The sequence below is a fragment of the Nerophis ophidion genome, linkage group LG07 (assembly GCF_033978795.1).
Source record: "Nerophis ophidion isolate RoL-2023_Sa linkage group LG07, RoL_Noph_v1.0, whole genome shotgun sequence".
NCBI lineage: Eukaryota > Metazoa > Chordata > Actinopteri > Syngnathiformes > Syngnathidae > Nerophis > Nerophis ophidion.
The window spans coordinates 65,143,715-65,164,088 of record NC_084617.1 but is presented as its reverse complement, the minus strand read 5'-3'; the positions used below and the strand labels follow the sequence as shown (position 1 = coordinate 65,164,088).

The window sequence follows — 20,374 nt, the reverse complement described above, 5'->3', positions numbered from 1 at the left end:
GGGACTTATACTCCAGTGCGACTTATATCTGTTTTTTTTCCTTCTTTATCATGCATTTTCGGCAGGTGCGACTTATACTCTGGAGCGACTTATACTCCGAAAAATACAGTATATAGGCGCATAAAAATCAAATCTTCAACAATCTCCCAAACACTGATCTTTTTAGGATTATTATTAAAGAACAACACCAAAAAATTGGAAAAAATACAATTAGAATTAATAACATATAAGTTACTTGTAATCACCCTGTGGTTGAAACGGAATCCACAGTGTCTCTGTAGCTGGTTGCAGCCAAGTAGTGGATTATAGCTTGCCTTAGTTGTCTCGGTATCCAAATAATCATCGCTCACTTCCATTAAAAAGTGTATAACTGTTAATTAGAAGGTTGATTACATTATTATGAATATCGTATTTGTGGATGTTATTCTATTGTTGTTGTTGTTTTTGTTGTCTCCGGCTATTTCTATTGGTATTTGTATTGCTCCATTTGTAGTGTAATATTGCTCATTGTCATTTCTGTATTATTATTTATTTCGCTAACTGCGTCTTTGCTATCACTTTTATCATCATATTTGTACATATCGTATTTGCCGTTGTTGTTCAATTGTTGTTGTTGTTATTGTTGTGTTTGCTGTTGTTGTTTTTGTCTCTCTGTATAATCCCCCTCTTGTCCCGGCAATTTATCCCTCTGTCCTCCTTTTTTCTTCTTTCTGTCCCCTCCTGTGCCAAACATTAAATAATTACATTTATTAAAGTCAAACACACATGAGGCAACAAGAGATGTATCTTACGCTTCTCTTTTGTAATGTAAATCCCTGCAGCAGAAATGGGCATCTACAAACGTACATCAACAATATGATTTGCCTGAGTGGCTGGACAGTAGGGGTGTAACGGTACGTGTATTTGTATAGAACCGTTTCAGTACGAAGGTTTCGGTTCGGTTCGGAGGTGTACCGAACGAGTACACATGCTAGCAGCGACCGGGCTAGGACAACATGTAAAAACCAGAGCTGGAAGACCCTGCTAACTTGTTAAGATCTCTTGTTTGGGAACACTTTGGCTGCGCGATAAAACAATGGCGAACGGAGGTTTGTCGACATTGTTGAGCAGCAGCTTCTGACAACACGTCAAACATGTGTTGCACCTTTCCTGCTTCTGGCTCCCAGACCGTAGTCGAGGAGCGCAGGGGAGACACTCCTCCAGGCCTGATGTATTCTCGGGGGCAACACCCTTCACTCTACTCGGCAGTGGGTCTCCACAGTTTCGGACTCCAGGCTAATTAGTTGCAAATTGTGGCTTTATTGAGGTCTTGCACACAGCCAATCGAACAAACACTAGCCACTCCCCGCACTCAGCTACCGCTCCCTCACCTCTCTTCCCCAAACACTCACCTCACATGCTGTCACATATTAAAGGGCCACACACACACATACGCTACTCTCATAACACATGTTAACCCATTTGAAGCATCACCACCGCATTCAAGCAGCCTCTCCTCGGCGAGTCAGGCAGGGCTAAAACAATAACAAATGTTTTTATAGCAGCAGATATAAGTCCATATTGCATTAAAAACTAGATTTTGACCCACTTCTATGGTGGAAGAACAATGAGCCCATATATCCTCTTACTGCCAAGTTAGCCAGGCTGGGGGGGGGAAAGAAAAGTTAATCTGAAGCTGAGTTGACTTGAAACTGTTTAATGTTACACTTTTTATTTGTAGAAGAAAAGTTTTGTCATTTTATTTAATCTGAGGAACAATTTAAGGCAGTTTAATGTTGATTAACGTGGACCCCGACCTAAATAAGTTGAAAAACTTATTGGGGTTTTACCATTTAGTGGTTAATTGTACGGAATATGTACTGTTCTGTGCAATCTACTAATAAAAGTCTCAATCAATCAATCAATCAAAATTAGCACCGAATATGTAGAAAGGTTTTTGTTAACAAACCATTCTGAACCTTATCTTATTTAGTTGTTATTTTATATATGTTGACCGTAATAACCCTGGCAATGGACCCTGTGTGTATATGTATGTTATGCCATTGTTTACAAATTTGGTAAATAAATAACTCAAAAATGTATATTTTGTTGTTTTCTTACTGTACCAAAAATTAACCTTACCGTGACCTCTAAACCGAGGTATGTACCGAACCGGAATTTTTGTGTACCGTTACACCCCTACTGGACAGGACTTCCATCCATCTATTCATCCATCCATTTTTCTACCCTTTGTCCCTGTTGGGGTCATGGGGGTTGCTGGAGCCTATGTGAAATAAAATAAAAAATATACTTCTAGTTTAAATCCTATATAAGGTATTATTATATACTATGTCATAAAATATAAATATATAAAACTGTCTAAATCTAATGCAAAACATTCCAATACATATAACTGGTCTTGTATCTTGTTCATGATACACCAAATTAGAGGACTATTGCACAAGTGCAGATTACTCTATAATTCATTATGAATTATGAAATACTATTTCACACTCTTTTAAAGCTTAAGGGTACCACTCTAATGTATGAACCAGTGTGTTTATCAATGCAAGCTTTCTTCTGCCTGCCAGATATATTTTAATGTTGGGTTAACTGACTGAGGAATTCAGGTGAAGTGCCTTGGCCTGAAAAATATGATACAAATTATATATTTCGGTCAGGTGCAAGCCTGGCTCAGGGAGGAGGACGCCTCCTGCCATGCAGAGTCCCCAGGGATTGTACCAACTAGTCCTTTCAACAAATTCTTTGCACTCTGAATCCCAATTCAGTTGTATATTCTGTCTGCATAATAGCGAGAATCGCTTTCATTTCCTGGCACTTCAAAGAAAACGGCATGGTGCTCTCTCCTCTTGCTGAACTTGAAGCGGCAGTCTTTAAAGCGCCTCCCTCTTGTCAATGACTGCATGGTGCTTGCTTCATTATCTCCAGAGCAGATTAAAGCTAGTTTAACAGAAGTGTGAAGCTAGCAGATGTACTCCTCCTCCAGCAATGCTCCCCTGTGAAAACTTGGGCAAGTTTTGTTAATGATCAAATGCAAAGGCTTACTTGAATGCATTTTCTAACTACAGTATTGTGAGTGTTATTATTGTCACGTTTTTTTGTTTTTTTTTAATCACGGTTTACCTCACCCCTCTTGTTTTCTCCCTATAAGTTAATGTTTAGACTTATCTTCATGGAGCTGTACTAGGAAACTGCCTACCTTTGAGTGACTTGACTTGAAATTGCTGATGAAAAGTGTCTACATTTAGTTTAATAGACATTAAGTCGCTCTCCAGATATATTGTTTCCAGAGGCAAAGGGAAGCCTTCAGACTTATCTATAAGCTGTGCATTTGCTCAAAAGAAGACGTGAAAGTAATTTGATTAGAGCGAATCACTCAGGGCTTGCTATTGGATTAGGGCGATTTTGTTATCTGTGAATGAGACAAATAGCCTTGCATTCACTTTTTTTTTTTTTTTCAAACGCATCCTTACAATGTCCCCAGTGCAGACGTAAAGACTTTATCATGATTGTGTTAACTTGAGCCTTTAATTCTACATTCCCTTTACGTGATGTGTTTGTTGTCCCAACAGGTACAAAGGCTTCATTAAAGATTGTCCCAGTGGCCAGCTTGATTCTGTGGGCTTTCAGAAGATATACAAGCAGTTCTTTCCTTTTGGAGATCCCACAAAGTTTGCCTCTTTCGTGTTCAATGTGTTTGATGAAAACAAGGTTTGTAATGTGCACTTTCAAATAACATATTCAAGGAAACCCTTACAGTTGTGACTGGAGATGTGCCGAGTAATCAGCCATCGACCAGTATCGGCAGATTTTCGAGAAAAATATGTGATCGACCTTTGCCGATTAATGCCTTTTTATGCAGATCCCCCTTTGGCTTCTATATTATTTATTTTTGGTCTCTCGGCTGACAGTGGCAGCTAGCAGCTACATGTTTATCCCAATACACAGTTAATAATCATTACCTCAAGATAAACTGCATTTTTTTAGTACTCTAAAGCAGTGGTTCTCAACCTTCTTTCAGTGATGTACCCCCTGTGAATTTTTTTTCAATTCAAGTACCCCCTAATCAGAGCAAAGCATTTTTGGTTGAAAAAAAGAGATAAAGAAGTTAAATATAGCACTATCTCATCAGTTTCTGATTTATTAAATTGTATAACAGTGCAAAATATTGCTCATTTGAGCTGGTCTTTCTTGAACTATTTGGAAAAAAAGATATCAAAATAACTAAATGCTTGTTGAAAAATAAACAAGTGATTCAATTATAAATAAAGATTTCTACACATAGAAGTAATCATCAACTTAAAGTGCCCTCTTTGGGGATTGTAATAGAGATCCATCTGGATTCATGAACTTAATTCTAAACATTTCTTCACAAAAAGGAAATATTTAACATCAATATTTATGGAACATGTCCACAAAAAATCTTGCTGTCAACACTGAATATTGCATTGTTGCATTTCTTTTCACAGTTTATGAACTTAAATTCATATTTTGTTGAAGTATTATTCAATAAATATATTTATAAAGGATTTTTGAATTGTTGCTATTTTTGGAATATTTAAAAAAAATCTCACGTACCCCTTAGCATACCTTCAAGCATCCTCAGGGGTACGCTTACCCCCCTTTTGAGAACCACTGCTCTAAAGTATCATTATCAAATATAATTATCACGGGAGGACGATCCTAAACATGTTACACACCGAGTGTTAGTAAGCCAGTAACAGCAAATGCTGATCGCTAAGCTAGCTACTAAGGTATTATTTGTATTTGTATAGACTTATATAGCGCTTTTCTACCTTCAAGGTACTCAAAGCGCTTTGACACTACTTCCACATTTACCCATTCACACACACATTCACACACTGATGGAGGGAGCTGCCATGCAAGGCGCTAACCAGCACCCATCAGGAGCAAGGGTGAAGTGTCTTGCTCAGGACACAACGGACGTGACGAGGTTGGTACTAGGTGGGATTTGAACCAGGGACCCTCGGGTTGCGCGCGGCCACTCTCCCACTGCGCCACACCGTCCCTTGAGAATGTTTACGTCAACTAATGTCTTCTTCGCTTTGTGACGCGGGTCCAAAATGGCTCTTTGAACGGTAAAAGTTACCGATCTCTGAACCATGTATATCATATATTTCCAAATGGTTCAACCGCCACCCGCTGGAATCTATTTAAAATCTATTTTTTCGTCATGTCACCCGCCCGACCCGCATAAACCGTGGACTCCACAGATGAGACCGCAAACCGTGCATCTCTACTAGATATATATGGAGTATCGTGACATGGCCTAAAAATATTGAGATAGTCCGAGTCCATGGTTCTCGCCCGGAAAAGGGTGGAGCGCCACCTCCGGGCCGGGGAGGAGACCCCGCCCCAAGTGGAGGAGCCCAAGCACCCAGGAGTCCTGCCCACGAGTGAGGGAAGAGTGTATCTTAAAACAACACAAGAAAAAAAAAAAAAAAAAAAAAGTGCTTGGTAAACTTTAAGAAGTCGAGATGAAACCGCATTGCAATAGAAAGTAACCAGTGCGAATCAACCTTAAAACATTTTAAAAAAACAAGTAATATGGGGGTCTTTACATCCTTGCAAATAAACCACAATACATATTAAAATGGATCAATCCCAACATTATTATATCATTTATAGTTAGATATTCAGCCAGGAAATCCCAATTTCTGACTTGCCCTTATTAGCCAAATTCTTTGAAAACACAACTGTATTAATATAAAAGTATTAATATACGCACTACCTTAACAGCTTGGTGGGAATCAAACAAATAAAAAAATGGGTCCGGGCAGCACAGTGGAAAAGGGGTTAATGCGTCTGCCTCACAATACGAAGATCCTGAGTTCAATCTCAAACTCAGGATCTTTCTGTGTGGAGTTTGCATGTTCTCCCCGTGACTGGGTGGGTTCCCTCCGGGTACTCCGGCTTCCTCCCACCTCCAAAGACATGTACCTGGGGATAAGTTGATTGGCAACACTAAATGGTCCCTAGTGTGTGAATGTGAGTGGGAATGTTGTCTGTCTATCTGTGTTGGCCCTGCGATGAGGTGGCGACTTGTCCAGAGTGTACACCGCCTTCTGCCCGATTGCAGCTGAGATAGGCACCAGCGTCCCCCGCGATACCAAAGGGAATAAGCGGTAGAAAATGGATGAATGGATGGAAAAATGGGTCCCTGCTCGCTCCCCGCCAAATTAAGCCTATTTGGAATAATCCTGATTGTCTGCTTAACAACAAACCATCTAACTTTCCAATATGGCATGATAAGAGAGTCAGATGCCTTGAACATATCATTAATGGAAACAGTTTTAAAAACTTAATAACCCAGTATGCAATAAATCATAACAAATTCCTAGAATAAATACAAATCAAATCTGTAATCAGTGCAAAATTCAACAAAACAACATGGGAAAGTAACCCCAGTATCGTTAAATTCTTCAAAATATTTGCTCCTGTCGTTGTATTCGTTTAATCTGGAGCCATAAGATGTTTAAAGACAACATGATGCATAAACTTAAAATCAGAAGTATTTATTCCCTTTTGGATACAATTCTTAATACTATTTGTCTAAGTGCTATCTGTCCGTAGTAGCATTTATTACGGCGACTTACACATGGCTGTCTGGAGGCGCCCTCCCCCTCGCGCTCTTTCGTAATCGCTTCGTCCGTCATTATCTTAATTATATCCCAATATAATATATTCCAACACTCCCAAAACTTTATCCAAATGTAATGCTTTATTATTTAAAAAGATAACACAATAGCTATACCAACTTCCAAATGGAACCTAGATGTATCCACAAGCTGTGACACAGAATTCTGAAAACAAATATGCCTCAATACTTCTCATTTGATTAAGAATCCAAAATTAACATTTAACATTTTACAGAATACATTACACCGGTCAAAGAATGTTTAAAATGGGTTCAGCTGACTCTAACATTTGTGTACACTGCTCAGATAATAAGACTCACTCTCAATGTGGTCCTTTTCTCCCGTCAATAACTTCTGGCGTGGAGTGTGTGAGAACCTTTCACTCGCCTTAGAGATTCCCATTTCCACCTCCCACTCACTCTGCCTGTTGGGTAATCTCTCCACAACTGATTTTGATACAAAAAAAAAACATACCTCCTTAACAACGCATTAGGCATCGCCAAGAAAACTATTCTCAGGAATTGGAAATCAAAAAATTATTTATGTAAAACAGGGTTTCCCTGAGACTTATACGATGGGGTGGCGGGGGCGTAGTCACCATGATGTCATCAAATAATTTGTCTAATCTGTTATGATATGATTTTCTTAAAAAACGTTTTTTTAGCAGTGTTTTTTTACAATTGATTCTCTTTAGTTTTATCTTACTTCTGAATGTGTGTTTTAACTCCTGTGCTGCACTTTGTGAAACTTTTATTGTTTTCTAAAATATGTTGTATAAATAATAGTCAATTGGATTGGATAAAAAGGCAAAAAATGTATACATACATTTAAAAACTATTATGTTATTATTCATTAGCATTAGGATATATTTTTAGATCGTTTTGCCATATTTTCAATTGCTTATTGTACATTGTGCTTTGAGAATTTTTCAAGTGTCATTCTAGAGACTGTTAATGACTCTTTTTTTATTATTGAAAAACTGCTAGAAACAAATCAAATCTTCTTTTGATGTTATTATAAAATGTTGTGTTTAGAAACACTTAACTTCTGTCCCTCGATGTTGCTGACGGAAATGGCGAGCTACAGCAAGAATGACGTCATGTGTGATGATGATGTGTGACTCAAATGAGAGAGTTGGGTTGAAGATAATACTGAGATTCTTTACCAAGTCACTTTTTGTAATTGTTAAAGGTAGGTGAGGCTGGGGCGGTGAGTGGAATGGCTGGATAGAGTTGTTGTGTCCGGGATGTCATTGTGGTTGTGGTGTTTAATGTACTCAGGGGGTGCTTGTGCACTGGTTGGGGTCTTAACCAAGGTGTGTTACTGTTATCTGGCCGGTAGGCTTTCCTGACAGGGGGGCCATGGTGTTTTTGTTTTTGACATGTTTTTGACTGTGTTTTAAATAAGTTTTTATTTTAATTAATTTAATAACTAATTAATTAATTTTTTTAACAGATGTGGATTGGGCGGTTGGTTGTCTTTGCTTCCGATTTGTGTGGTGTCGAGTGGGTTTTGCTTCCTGTAGGGCAGAGTCCGTGCCCGTCTGTTCCGGCCTCACGCTTTGCGGTTTGTGCCGGTGGCTTGGTGCGGGGGCAGCGCAGACCTCTTATTTGGTGTGAGTGATGTGGCCCGGTTGTTTGGGTAGTGGTGTGTTTGTATGTGTGTAAGTATGCATGCATGCATACATACGTACATATGTATGCATGTACCCTCCCCGGGCTGCGAGTCTTAGTTGGGGCCTGCCACGTCTGGTCTGTCGTGGCAGCTCGGTGCGCTGCTTGGTATTCTGCAGTGTTGCAAGGCGGCCAGCTGTTGGGGTAGTGACCTTGTATGTCAGCGTATCTGTTATTTTTATTTTCTTTCTTTCTTCTCTCTTCCTCTTTCGTTACGGGGAGCCTCCGCCAAAGAAGTTGCTGGATGTTCCGTCTCTATCGTTAGGGTCCTTGCAGGTAGGATTTGTGGTTCCCGTGGCCCCATGCTATGCGGTTCTGCGGTGGTCGACTTTGGTGAGCGGCCTAGAGTGGGCCCTGCCTTGTGTTCTCCTGAGGGGGTCGGGCTCGTGTGGGCTCGGTTGCTGGTGGAGCTGGGCGGTCTTCCCGTCCGGCTGTGGGGAGTCTCTGGTCCCGTTTTCCTGCCCGCGTGGAGTGTGGTCTCTTTCTGGCTTTTTTGGCTGGCTGTCCTCTGCTTCTCCCGTGCCTTGTCCTCTGCTGGGCGCGTCTGTCTACGGCCTGCCGCTGGCCTGCTGCTGGCCTGCCGGGCAGCACGGAGGGCCCGCTCTGGGGGTATTGTCCCAGGCCAGCCTGACTGCATGGGGCCGGTGGCCCCTTGTTCCCTGGGCACCGCACCTGCTGTTTTGAGTTGGGCTCTCTCGGTGGATGGAGTCGTACTTTGGCTACCGCACATACTGGGAGACAAATATATTGTACATACAAATACACATACGGTATATACTCACATACACACAATTATTCATACATATGTACATAGGTACATACGCTCCCGCATACATACACAAATACAGTACATACATACACACTAACGGTACACACATCCACTGTACAAACGTATGCATACATACACTCATGCTGAATTTCCCCCAGGGATCAATAAAGTACTTTCTATTCTATTCTATAATTATGTTTCATCAAACATATATTAACATTTTTACCCTAGGGGAAACTGGGTAAAACCGATAAAGCTTAACCTATTTTTACTAAAACAAACTACAAGGTTTATATAGTTTGCTTCGCTTTTTTCTCCTCCATTTGTCTGTTTTCTTTTCTAATTCAAGTTTTCATTACATATGTGTAATGTTGCATTTGAACCAATTGTATTGTTGATATTTGAGGTAATTATTATTATTTTTTTCATTAGCAGTAGTGCTATTTCTATTGGTATTTTAATTGATCTTTTTGTAGTGCAATAATTTTAATTGCCATTTCTGTGTTATTAATATTTACTTCACTATCTGCTTCTTTCCATCCCCTCATCCTCTGGTCCAACCGCGCCAAACATTAATATAAATCAATATAATAACCTCAAATAAACATAAGGCAACAAGAGAAGTATCCCACACATTTCTTTTGTAAAGTAAATCTGTGCAGCAGATATAGGCATCTACATCAACAATATGATTTGCCCGAGTGGCTGAACAAGACAAAAAAAAAATTACAATAACCAGCTATTAACAGGTAGTAACAAGAGAATGTAGTGAGAAGATCATTTCAAAGCAACTGTTGTGCATGCTGCTAATGGTTATTAATACACGTAATAGAAGGGTGGATCAATCCATAAACTGGAGGTGTAGATACCAACGATGCTATCAGTATATGATCGATACTAGAGTAATTTCATCATTTATATTCTTATTTTCACAAAACATTTGTTTTTGTATTTTTTATTAATGTTTACAAATTCAGTGAATAAATCCCGAGACACAAGAGGACTTTGAAGGCAAAAAACTAATTTAATTGAGTTGTTGTGTATATTGACTTTGTTTTGCTTAATCAATTGTATGTATTAAATAAGGGTTTAAGGAGCCAGTTTTATACTTTTATATTGTCAATAGTACTCACCAGAAAATTTAAAAAAATATGGTAAATATATGTGACCGATATTGGCCGATCTCACTCATGGATGATCAGTATCGATATTGGCAGCATGAAATCGGGACACCCCTAGTTGTGACACGTGACTTGTCTGGTTAGTTGTATTAAATAACAATTGTTTTGCAACCAACGCATTTAACCACTGACATCTGTATTTATCCGATCGGAAATATAAATTGGAACTTTCTGATTTGTGTCCTCCGCATCCTGTTTCAGCTAATTCATCGCCAGAATATTCCATTCTTAGAAAATAAATCACTTTTTAACATCCTATTAGAGACATAGCTTATTATGAACACATGTTTGTGAACCCTTCACGCCAAATGTGATTGTTTTTTTCTACGGAGTTGCATTTTTTACGACTAAAACACTTAACTGAAGGCCAAACTGTTAGAGTATGTATTATGTAGATCAAAACTGTTACTGTCGGTATTTTGAAAATCATTTAAAGAGGCCTAAAATTCCATCCCTGCACATGTAGGTAAGCCCCTGCAGGGTTGTTGTCTACTTTTAAGATGGTTTGTGTCTGGAAGACGAGACAGTCCCTCTGCCTGTTGTTTATCTTTGACCTTCATTAACGTTATGCGCCCCATTGTTGGAGAAGGCATTGATCCCATAACAGTTTTTATGACTTGTGTAATGAGCATTTCCGCTGAAGATAGTCTGCTGAGGGCCTGGCTGACCCCCTGCAGCAGTGTTTTTCAACCTTTTTTGAGCCAAGGCGCTTTTTTTAATTGAAAAAATCCAGAGGTACACCACCAGCAGAAATCATTGAAAAAATAACTTAAGTAGACAATAAAAAGTTGTTGTCGCAATTGTCGGATACGAATTTAAACCAAAACCAAACATGCATCACTATAGCTTCTGTCTCAAAGTAGGTGCACTGTCACGACCTGTCACATTACGACATGACTTATTTGGACTTTTCCCGTGTGTAGTGTTTTAATTCTTGTCTTGCCCTCTTATTTTGGTGGCTTTTCCTGTTGCAGTTTCATGTATTCTTTTGGCGCTATTCCCCGCACCTGCTTTGTTTAAACAATCAAGAATATTTCAGTTGTTGCTATTTTTTTTTTGTGTGGACAGTGTTGTCATGTACGAATGTACTTTGTGGACGCCGTCTCTGTTCCATACACTGTAAGTTTTTGCTGTCGTCCAGCATTGTGTTTTGTGTTTACTTTGTAGCCAGTTCAGTTTTAGTTTCATTCTACATAGCCATCCCTAAGCTTTAGTGCCTTTTCTTAGGGACACTCACCTATTGTTTATTTTTGGTTTAAGTATTAGATACCTGCTTTGTTTAAACAATCAAGAATATTTCAGTTGTTGCTATCTTTTTTTGTGTGGACAGTGTTGTCATGTACGGATGTACTTTGTGGACGCCGTCTCTGCTCCATACACTGTAAGTTTTTGCTGTCGTCCAGCATTTTGTTTTGTGTTTACGTTGTAGCCAGTTCATTTTTAAGTTTCATTCTACATAGCCATCCTTAAGTTTTAATGCCTTTTTTCGGGGCACTCACCTATTGTTTATTTTTGGCTTAAGCATTAGATACCTTTTTACCTTCACACTGCCTCCCGCTGTCGCCTGCATATTGTGATCACGAAAAACCTTCGTCGTCTCACACGACGTGTTCTCGACATCTATAAAGCAATTAGCTACCGGCTTCCACCTACTGATGTGGTATAAATAACATGGTTACTCTGCCGAGCTCTAGACAGCACCGACACACAACAACGGTATATTTTTTTCAGATTATAATTACTGGTTTGCAAAAAATAATTTTTAACCCAAATAGGTAAAACTGCATAATCTTCCACGGCACACTGGTTGAAAAACACTGCCCTACAGCACCAGCTAAATGCTGAGAAGAATGTAGCCAGGAAGTGAGGCTGAGCGCTGCACCAAGAGGAAGACGCTCTGTTCAAGATGGTTGCATGCAGCGCTGGGCCACTCAGTAGCTTGAGGCTACCGCTCATAACTTGATGAGTTGGTCTGAATCACATCATGTCATCTTTCTCTTGCCGTCCAACCCGTATTGTAATGATGCACATTACACTATGCATATTACAGTTATGCACATAACCATAATGAAATTGACATTTTCCACAAATGGAAAGTGGAATCCATATTGTTGAACACACAGGAAGACGAGGTACTCTCCAGTACACAGTGGTTGTGTGTTTGTGTCGTGTAACTTTTTTGGATTGTGAGCTGTTGGGCATCAATCTAACTAATGACCAGCGGTGACATATTTCTGCTCCGGGGAGAGAGCCAGGTGCAGGGCAAAAAATAGCAGCTAACTTGAAGCAAGTGTCTGGCCCCATTTTCAGCGGCAAGGACATCTCTGAAGAAGTGCAAAGTAAATGTCCTCCATCTTTTTCCTCCCCTGTGCTTCTCCCTAGGATGGACGCATCGAGTTCTCAGAGTTCATCCAGGCGTTGTCTGTGACTTCTCGCGGGACACTGGATGAGAAGCTTAGATGTAAGAAGATGCACCCTCTATCACTAGTTTTGACTTTTAAATAACAGGATTTAGGATTGTAAGGGCCCTGTTGATTTGTAAGGCACAGCTGGGTCATAACTGCTGTGTTGACTAAGGCGGCGAATATTTGGGTATCCCACGATTAGATTCTTGGGGTCACTATTCGATTCAGAATCGATTTTTTTTTTTCAATTCAACACGATTCTCGAATTAAAAAACGATTTTTTCCCGATTTAAAAGGATTCTCTATTCATTCAATACATAGGATTTCAGCAGGATCTACCCCAGTCTGCTGACATGCTAGCAGAGTAGTAGATTTTTGTAAAAAGCTTTTATAATTGTAAAGGACAATGTTTTATCAACTGATTGCAATAACGTAAATTTGTTTTAACTATTAAACGAACCAAAAATATGACTTATCTTTGTGAAAATATTGGACACATTGTGTTGTCAAGCTTATGAGATGCGATGCAAGTGTAATCCACTGTGACACTATTGTTCTTTATTTTATTATTTTTATAAATGTCTAATGATAATGTCAATGAGGGATTTTTAATCACTGCTATGCTGAAATTTTAACTAATATTGATACTGTTGTTGATAATATTCGTTTTTGTTTCACTACTTTTGGTTTATTCTGTGTCGTGTTTGTGTCTCCTCTCAATTGCTCTGTTTATTGCAGTTCTGAGTGTTGCTGGGTCAGGTTTGGTTTTGGAATTGGATTGCATTGTTATGGTATTGCCTTGTATTGTTTTGTTGGATTGATTAAAAAAAAACAGAAAAAAAGATTTTTTAAAAATGAGAATCGATTCTGGATCGCACAACGTGAGAATCGCGATTCAATTTCGAATCGATTTTTTCCCACACCCTTAGTGTTGACTACAATTTAACAAAAATTAACACTCCCTGTGGTGTGTTATTAAGTATTGCTAAGAAATACAGTTTGTTTTTTTCATCCCTGTTGTCGCAATTGCTTTTTTTTCTCCTCAGGGGCGTTCAAGCTGTATGACCTGGATAATGACGGCTACATCACCCGTGATGAGATGTTGAACATAGTAGATGCCATTTATCAGATGGTGGTGAGTAAAGTGTTCTACTGTTGAGGTTTCACTGTACGCTAGCACGTCAACGGATTGGGTCTGTGCTAGAGCTCTTAACTCAACACACTTGTAACTCAAATTAACATATCCCATTTCCATTGAAATATATTGATATGGATATTGGATCAGTTCACAGCCGAGTGTGAAGTGACCGGGATGAGAATCAGCACCTCCAAGTCCAAGTCCATGGTTCTCGCCCGGAAAAGGGTGGAGTGCCCTCTCCGGGTCGGGAAGGAGACCCTGCCCCAAGTGGAGGAGTTCAAGTACCTCGAAGTCTTGTTCACAAGTGAAGGAAGAGTGGATCGTGAGATCGACAGGCGGATCAGTGCGGCGTCTTCAGTCATGCAGACGCTGTATCGATCCGTTGTGGTGAAGAAGGAGCTGATCCGGAAGGCAAAGCTCTCAGTTTACCGGTCGATCTACGTTATCATCCTCACCTACGGTCATGAGCTTTGGGTCATGACTGAAAGGACAAGATCACGGTACAAGCGGCCGAAATGAGTTTCCTCCGCTGGGTGGCGGGGCTCTCCCATAGAGATAGGGTGAGAAGCTCTGTCATCCGGTAGGAGCTCAAAGTAAAGCCGCTGCTCCTCCACATGGAGAGGAGCCAGATGAGGTGGTTCGGGCATCTGGTCAGGATGCCACCCGAAGGTGTTTAGGGCACATCCAACCGGTAGGAGGCCACGGGGAAGACCCAGGACACGTTGGGAAGACTTTGTCACCCGGCTGCCCTGGGAACGCCTCTGGATCCCCCGGGAGGAGCTGGACGAAGTGGCTGGGGAGAGGGAATTCTGGGCTTCCCTGCTTAGGCTGCTGCCCCCGCGACCCGACCTCGGATAAGTGGAAGAAGATGGATGGATGCATGGATGGATAAATTGATATCAATATTGGTGCTGTGCTCTACCAAAACAGCACACTTTCAACATGTAACATGCCTTTTAAAAACAAAAAAAAACTTTTAGATAAGAAATAATGTATAAAAACAGCCAGCCAGTCAGCCAATTACAGTTTTTATATCATTGAATACAAATAAAGGCTGGCTTTATGTTACCACGGTGAGATTTAGTGGCCACTGCTAACACATACACAAATGTATGAAGTATGAACTCATAATGTACACCATTTAGCTTTTAGAGTGGACTTCCACGATATGTATTTCCAGCCGCTTCCTCGGTCAAACACACCCATTTGACATATTTTCATGGATAAACGTCAGCCGTTTAGACAACATTTTATATATTTTGCTGGCATTACACTTATTCTGCTTCACTATGGGTCAACCTACCAGTGATATGCATGAATTGCTTTGCCATGTTAGCGACACGCTCCATTATGTTTTTGATGATTGATTTCTTTCATTCAATGAATATCATCTGCTTCTTCTTCTCAGCACTGTCATTCACACTCACCTCTTTCATTCCCAAAGATGTGAAACAGTGTGATGTTGATCTCTAGCTATAAGATAATGCTTGCGAGTAAAACACACACTGTTTTTGTCGGATATCATGGGGTTCACTGTGGCATTCACTACACCATCTAATAGCGGCAATGCTTGGAACTCACATTTTTGCTTCCAACTTAAAGCATAACTATTAGCTGAGACACAGCTCTCATCTCAAAATACTCCTAAATTGGGGAACTCTTTACGAGGAAGTGCTCTTTTTCTGGAATTTTGCCTATAATTCACAATCATTATGAAAGACAGATGTATTTCTTAATGCATTCTAATTGGTTAATAAACGAAAATTAAAGTCCACTTACAATGGAGTCAATGGAAGTCCTCTATTCCCCCCATAAAGCCCTTGAAATAACCATCCAAAAAGCACTAATAATACTCCATTTACATGTTGTGACTTAAATATTAACCAAGTATCAATGATATTGTTATTATAAACGCTAAACAAAACAACGCTAATGCAGACAAACTATTTATAGACGTGTCGTGACCACAGAGAGCTAACGTGGTTATATTGACATCATCGGCTGGTGAGCTGCTTTCTCGCCTCAGAGATCATGGAAGTTTATTGTAAATCATAAATAATGCATCTTACCTTGATAGTAGAAGGATGACGGCATAATCCGACCAGTTGGTCAACTTTGAGAGAAAGACATGAGAAGACGCTTGGTTCTACCCCCCTTTTTTCTTTGCCAGGATTATGAGTCAATTTTTTTTAAACGGTAATATATGAACATCCTATCAGTTGGCATCCCAGTGACAGCAGACATTGTACAGTAAGTGAGATCTTATGTTTGTTGATTCTTGTAAAGTTTGTAGCAATCATTTATGTTGTCAAAGGAAAAAGTGGAGGTTGTGATGCCTAAAATTAGCAAAATACATAAAGAATAACTATTATGAATTTTCCTGTTATTACATTACAGGGTGTATATAAAACGATGATTGAAAACACAAGTGTTTTAAGCGGTCTACAGGCAGAATGGAGCAACTCCACTAGGCTTCATTGTAAGCGCACTGTGATCACATTTATTTACTTGTTAGAATACATCAAAAAAAAAAGAAGAACATATGTTCTTCTCTTACATATGAATGATGGGCAAAATTCCCAAAAAAGTGCAGTTCCCCTTTAAATTGAGGTACCACTGTACTGTACTGTACTTTGGCTCCCGCACATACTGGGAGACAAATATATTGTACATACAAATAAACTCACATACCCACAATTATTTATACATATATACATACATAGATTCATTCATACATACATACTCACACACATAGGTACTTACGCACAACCATAAGTACATACGCTCCCACATACATACACATTCTGTACATAAACATACATACACTAATCTATATTATCATGTTTCATAACGTTGTCCCGGTAAGGGACACTAAGTAAAACACGGCACACCGATACAACTTAGCCTATTTATACTATAACAATCTACAAGGTTAATATAGTTTACTTCTCTTTCTTCCCCGCCATGTATCTGCTTTCGTTTGTAATTTAAGTTATCATGACATATATGTATCGTTGCTTTTCAAACAATTGTTTTGTTGGTAATAGAGGTAATTATTGTTATTATTGATTATTAATAGTGCTGTTTATTGCTTCATTTATAGGGCAATAATGTTCATTGTCATTTCTGTGTTACTAATATATACTTCACTAACTACTTCTTTGCTTTCGCTTTTCATATCATATTTGTATTTATCGCATTTGCTGATGTTGTTCTGTTATTTTTGTTGTCTCTGTCTTATCCCCTTCTTGTACTCCATTTTTTCTTCTTTCTAACTAACCCCTCCTGCTCTGGTCCGGCTGCGCCAAACATTAGATACATCCATTTAATAAAGTCAAACAAAAATAAGGCAACAAGAGAAGTATCCCACACTATTCTTTTGTAAGGTAAATCTGTACAGCAGATATGGGCATCTACGTCAGTATAATTTGGAAAGGACAAAATAAAAGTGGTATAGCTGTATTTGGACCGTGTTGCTTTTGAAGTCTCAGATGTAACAAGGTGTTATTTCAGGGAAACACGGTGGAGCTTCCAGAAGAAGAAAACACACCAGAAAAGCGAGTGGACCGCATTTTTGCAATGATGGACAAGGTTGGTGTTTTCTGGACTATGTCTTGTTTACCAATACAATAACGTATAGTAGCTGCCACCTCCAAGGCATTGACTGTTAAATTTAGCACATATCTAGCACGGCGTCAGTCGTACTGTCAACATTATATCGTCTCCTTCCACACTTTCCCTGAGTGCCAGTGCCCACTCTCTGAGCTTAAGGAATCTACTTGGCTTCAGTGAAAGATGAATCCTGCATGGGCGTGCTCTGTGCTTTAGAAGAGCTGTGCAGCAGAGCAGCACTTGGCGATTTGTGTCAGCACTCTGGCTGGAATCCAAGCCACCAAGCCAACATCAGTTGAGCAGCAATGTGGTCTGCGCAAGACCCTCTTTTGCCCCCTGCTGGTAAGACTGTGTGACTGCATGAAAAGGCTTCAGGTTCTCTCGCTTGTGTTCCACTTTTAGAATGCAGACGGAAAGCTGACTCTGCAGGAGTTCCAGGAGGGCTCCAAGGCTGACCCCTCTATTGTTCAAGCGTTGTCTCTCTATGATGGACTCGTGTAGGAATGGAAGGTGAGCACGCCACCTGCATACTCCGACAAGTGAGGAAAGTTCCAACCCACAATTGTGCTTTTTCCCCCCCCCAGCACAAAGCTAATATAAATAACAGTGTGTGTAGTGGCCATATATAAGGAACACAAAAAAAAACAACACATTGAACGGCCCGATTCCAAAGCGAAGCAGCTGCTTTCTGCTCTCAGTTTGTTCTTATGAATTATTCAAGCGACCCACTTGTTTGCTGGCAATCAAATGGTCTTGCAGTGCCGAGCGAAGAGGAAGACAAGCCTCTCTCCTCTCTCGCTGCCTCATGTAATCCACCAGCCGCTGCCAATTGTTGCTGACGTTGTTGTTCAGCGTTTTGTCAACTGTGAAGTGAGCTTGTGAACGCATATTTTGAACACGCCGCCGCACCGTCGAAGTGATTAACCGCGCATGTTCCGAGGAAAGACAGGTGATCATTCGCCAAACCTCTTGGGCGGGTCCAGCTTGGCACCCCAAACAGGGGAAGACAAGGACACTAGCACACTTGCGCATTCAGTAGTGGACTGACAATATTTGAAGTTTCCATCAGCAGACGTTTGTCAGGATTTCTTCCCTAAGGAATCATACGTATCTTCGGATGGCCCTGCCCTTAATTTAATGTGCTTATGCTGCCACTTTATATCGTCTGTGCTTTCTTCAGCAAGAGGACAAATTCCCTCTGAGAGGTTCTCCAGACTTTTCACATGCAGAACCACAGACTCTGGAATTGAACATGGACGGGTTATAAAAGCAGCGTGTTGTTAAATGTAAATATTATGGTAATTTATTGCCTGCTTTGCTGTATTGAAGAGATTCCCCCTCTCTTAAAAATGGAATGAAGTTTTATTTTTTATCAAAGTTGAACGGAAATGTTTTGCACTGCATTTTTCACTACTATTGTGGGATTGTTTTGTTCTCACGGTATGAGTTTCCTCTTGAGAGAATAGTTTTTATGTGTCTGAAAGTGTTGACGGAGCGGTGAGTTTTCTATAGGTTATTTTACGATGTTTGCAGCCTGTCAGTCCTTTTGTGTTTTCACTTCCCCGAGTTCCCCGTGAGCACAAGTGTCTGCACTGCAATGGCCAAGCAACAGCACCAAATTCTGAGGTCTTGCATCTGACAAGCAAACACCCCCATTCTGCTTGTAAACTTTTTGCGAGCAGCTATTGTCCACTTTGTATTTGTCCGGCCAAGTGAGGCCAGAGTACGCAATCGTGCCGTCTACCAATTCTTATTCAATGTATGAGATTTTAATGCCTTATGCAAATGGTCATTTACTCAATGACAAATGCCATTTACCTGTCAATTATCAGTATGAGCGCAAAGAATAAAATGCATTTATTGTGTATTTGTGTCTTTTTTGTCATGAGATGTGATGTTTGGAATGAATACTTAATTAACTGCATTAATCAATCCATCCAGGAATTCACAATCAAGCAAATTCAACTAATTACCGCAAATTATACGCAGCCTTGTGACTTTGTCCAATGTTTGCAAGTTTCTCATAGGGCTGGGCGATATTGGCTTTTATTAATATCTCGATGTTTTTATCCTATATTGCGATATACGATATATATCTCGATGTTTTGCCTTAGCCTTGAATGAACACTTGATGCATATAATCACAGAAGTATGATGATTATATGTGTCTACATTCTTGTTCATACTGCATTAATATATGCTCATTTTAAACTTTCATGCAGAGAGGGAAATCAAAACTAAGTCAATTGACCAAAACTGTATTTTTTAAATACTCTTCATTCTCTCGCGGGTGAATTTTTAAATGAAAGAACACATTGGTAGTGCTGCTACCTTTTGTAGCAACACTTCTGCTGCATACTTTGCATTGCTGTTGTCTGCTGAATATCTTCCCGCTTGAAGCCAAACCACCGCCAGATGTGAAGTGAAGTGAATTATATTTATATAGCGCTTTTTCTCTAGTGACTCAAAGCACTTTACATAGTGAAACCCAATATCTAAGTTACAATCAAACCAGTGTGGGTGGCACTGGAAGCAGGTGGGTAAAGTGTCTTGCCCAAGGACACAACGGCAGTGACTAGGTTGGCAGAAGCGGGAATTGAACCTGCAACCCTCAAGTTGCTGGCACGGCCACTCTACCAACTGAGCTAAACCGAGATAAATATGATGGACCCCCTGCTGTTTTTTTGGGCATTAATTGTTCTTCCTCCATTTGTGATCAGTTTCGCACTTTCTCTCTCTTGTAATGTCACTCGCACCACTCCGTTTGCACATCCTGCCTCAGCTAACGTTAGCCCATACTTGCCAACCCTCCCGCATTTTCCAGGAGACTCCCAAAATTCAGCGCCTCTCCCGAAAACCTCCCGGGACAAATTTTCTCCCGAAAATCAGGTGGAGCTGGAGGCCACGCCCCCTCCAGCTCCATGCGGACCTGAGTGA

General features: G+C 40.2%; 1 protein-coding gene across 11 annotated transcripts in view; it reads left to right on the top strand.

Annotated features, from left to right (window-relative positions):
• ncs1b (neuronal calcium sensor 1b) overlaps positions 1–19,302 on the top strand; it is a 45,832-nt gene extending 26,530 nt beyond the window's left edge. For 10 of the 11 annotated variants that reach the window (XM_061906869.1, XM_061906868.1, XM_061906870.1 and 7 more), the window contains 5 exons: positions 3,573–3,711; positions 12,665–12,743; positions 13,734–13,822; positions 17,339–17,416; positions 17,840–19,302. In XM_061906869.1, coding sequence (XP_061762853.1) covers positions 3,573–3,711; positions 12,665–12,743; positions 13,734–13,822; positions 17,339–17,416; positions 17,840–17,938 — 484 coding nt within the window. In that variant the 3' untranslated portion in view covers positions 17,939–19,302. The remainder of the gene's footprint in view (positions 1–3,572; positions 3,712–12,664; positions 12,744–13,733; positions 13,823–17,338; positions 17,417–17,839) is intronic. The other variant, XM_061906878.1, reaches the window with a different exon arrangement.
• The last annotated feature ends 1,072 nt before the right edge of the window (positions 19,303–20,374 follow it).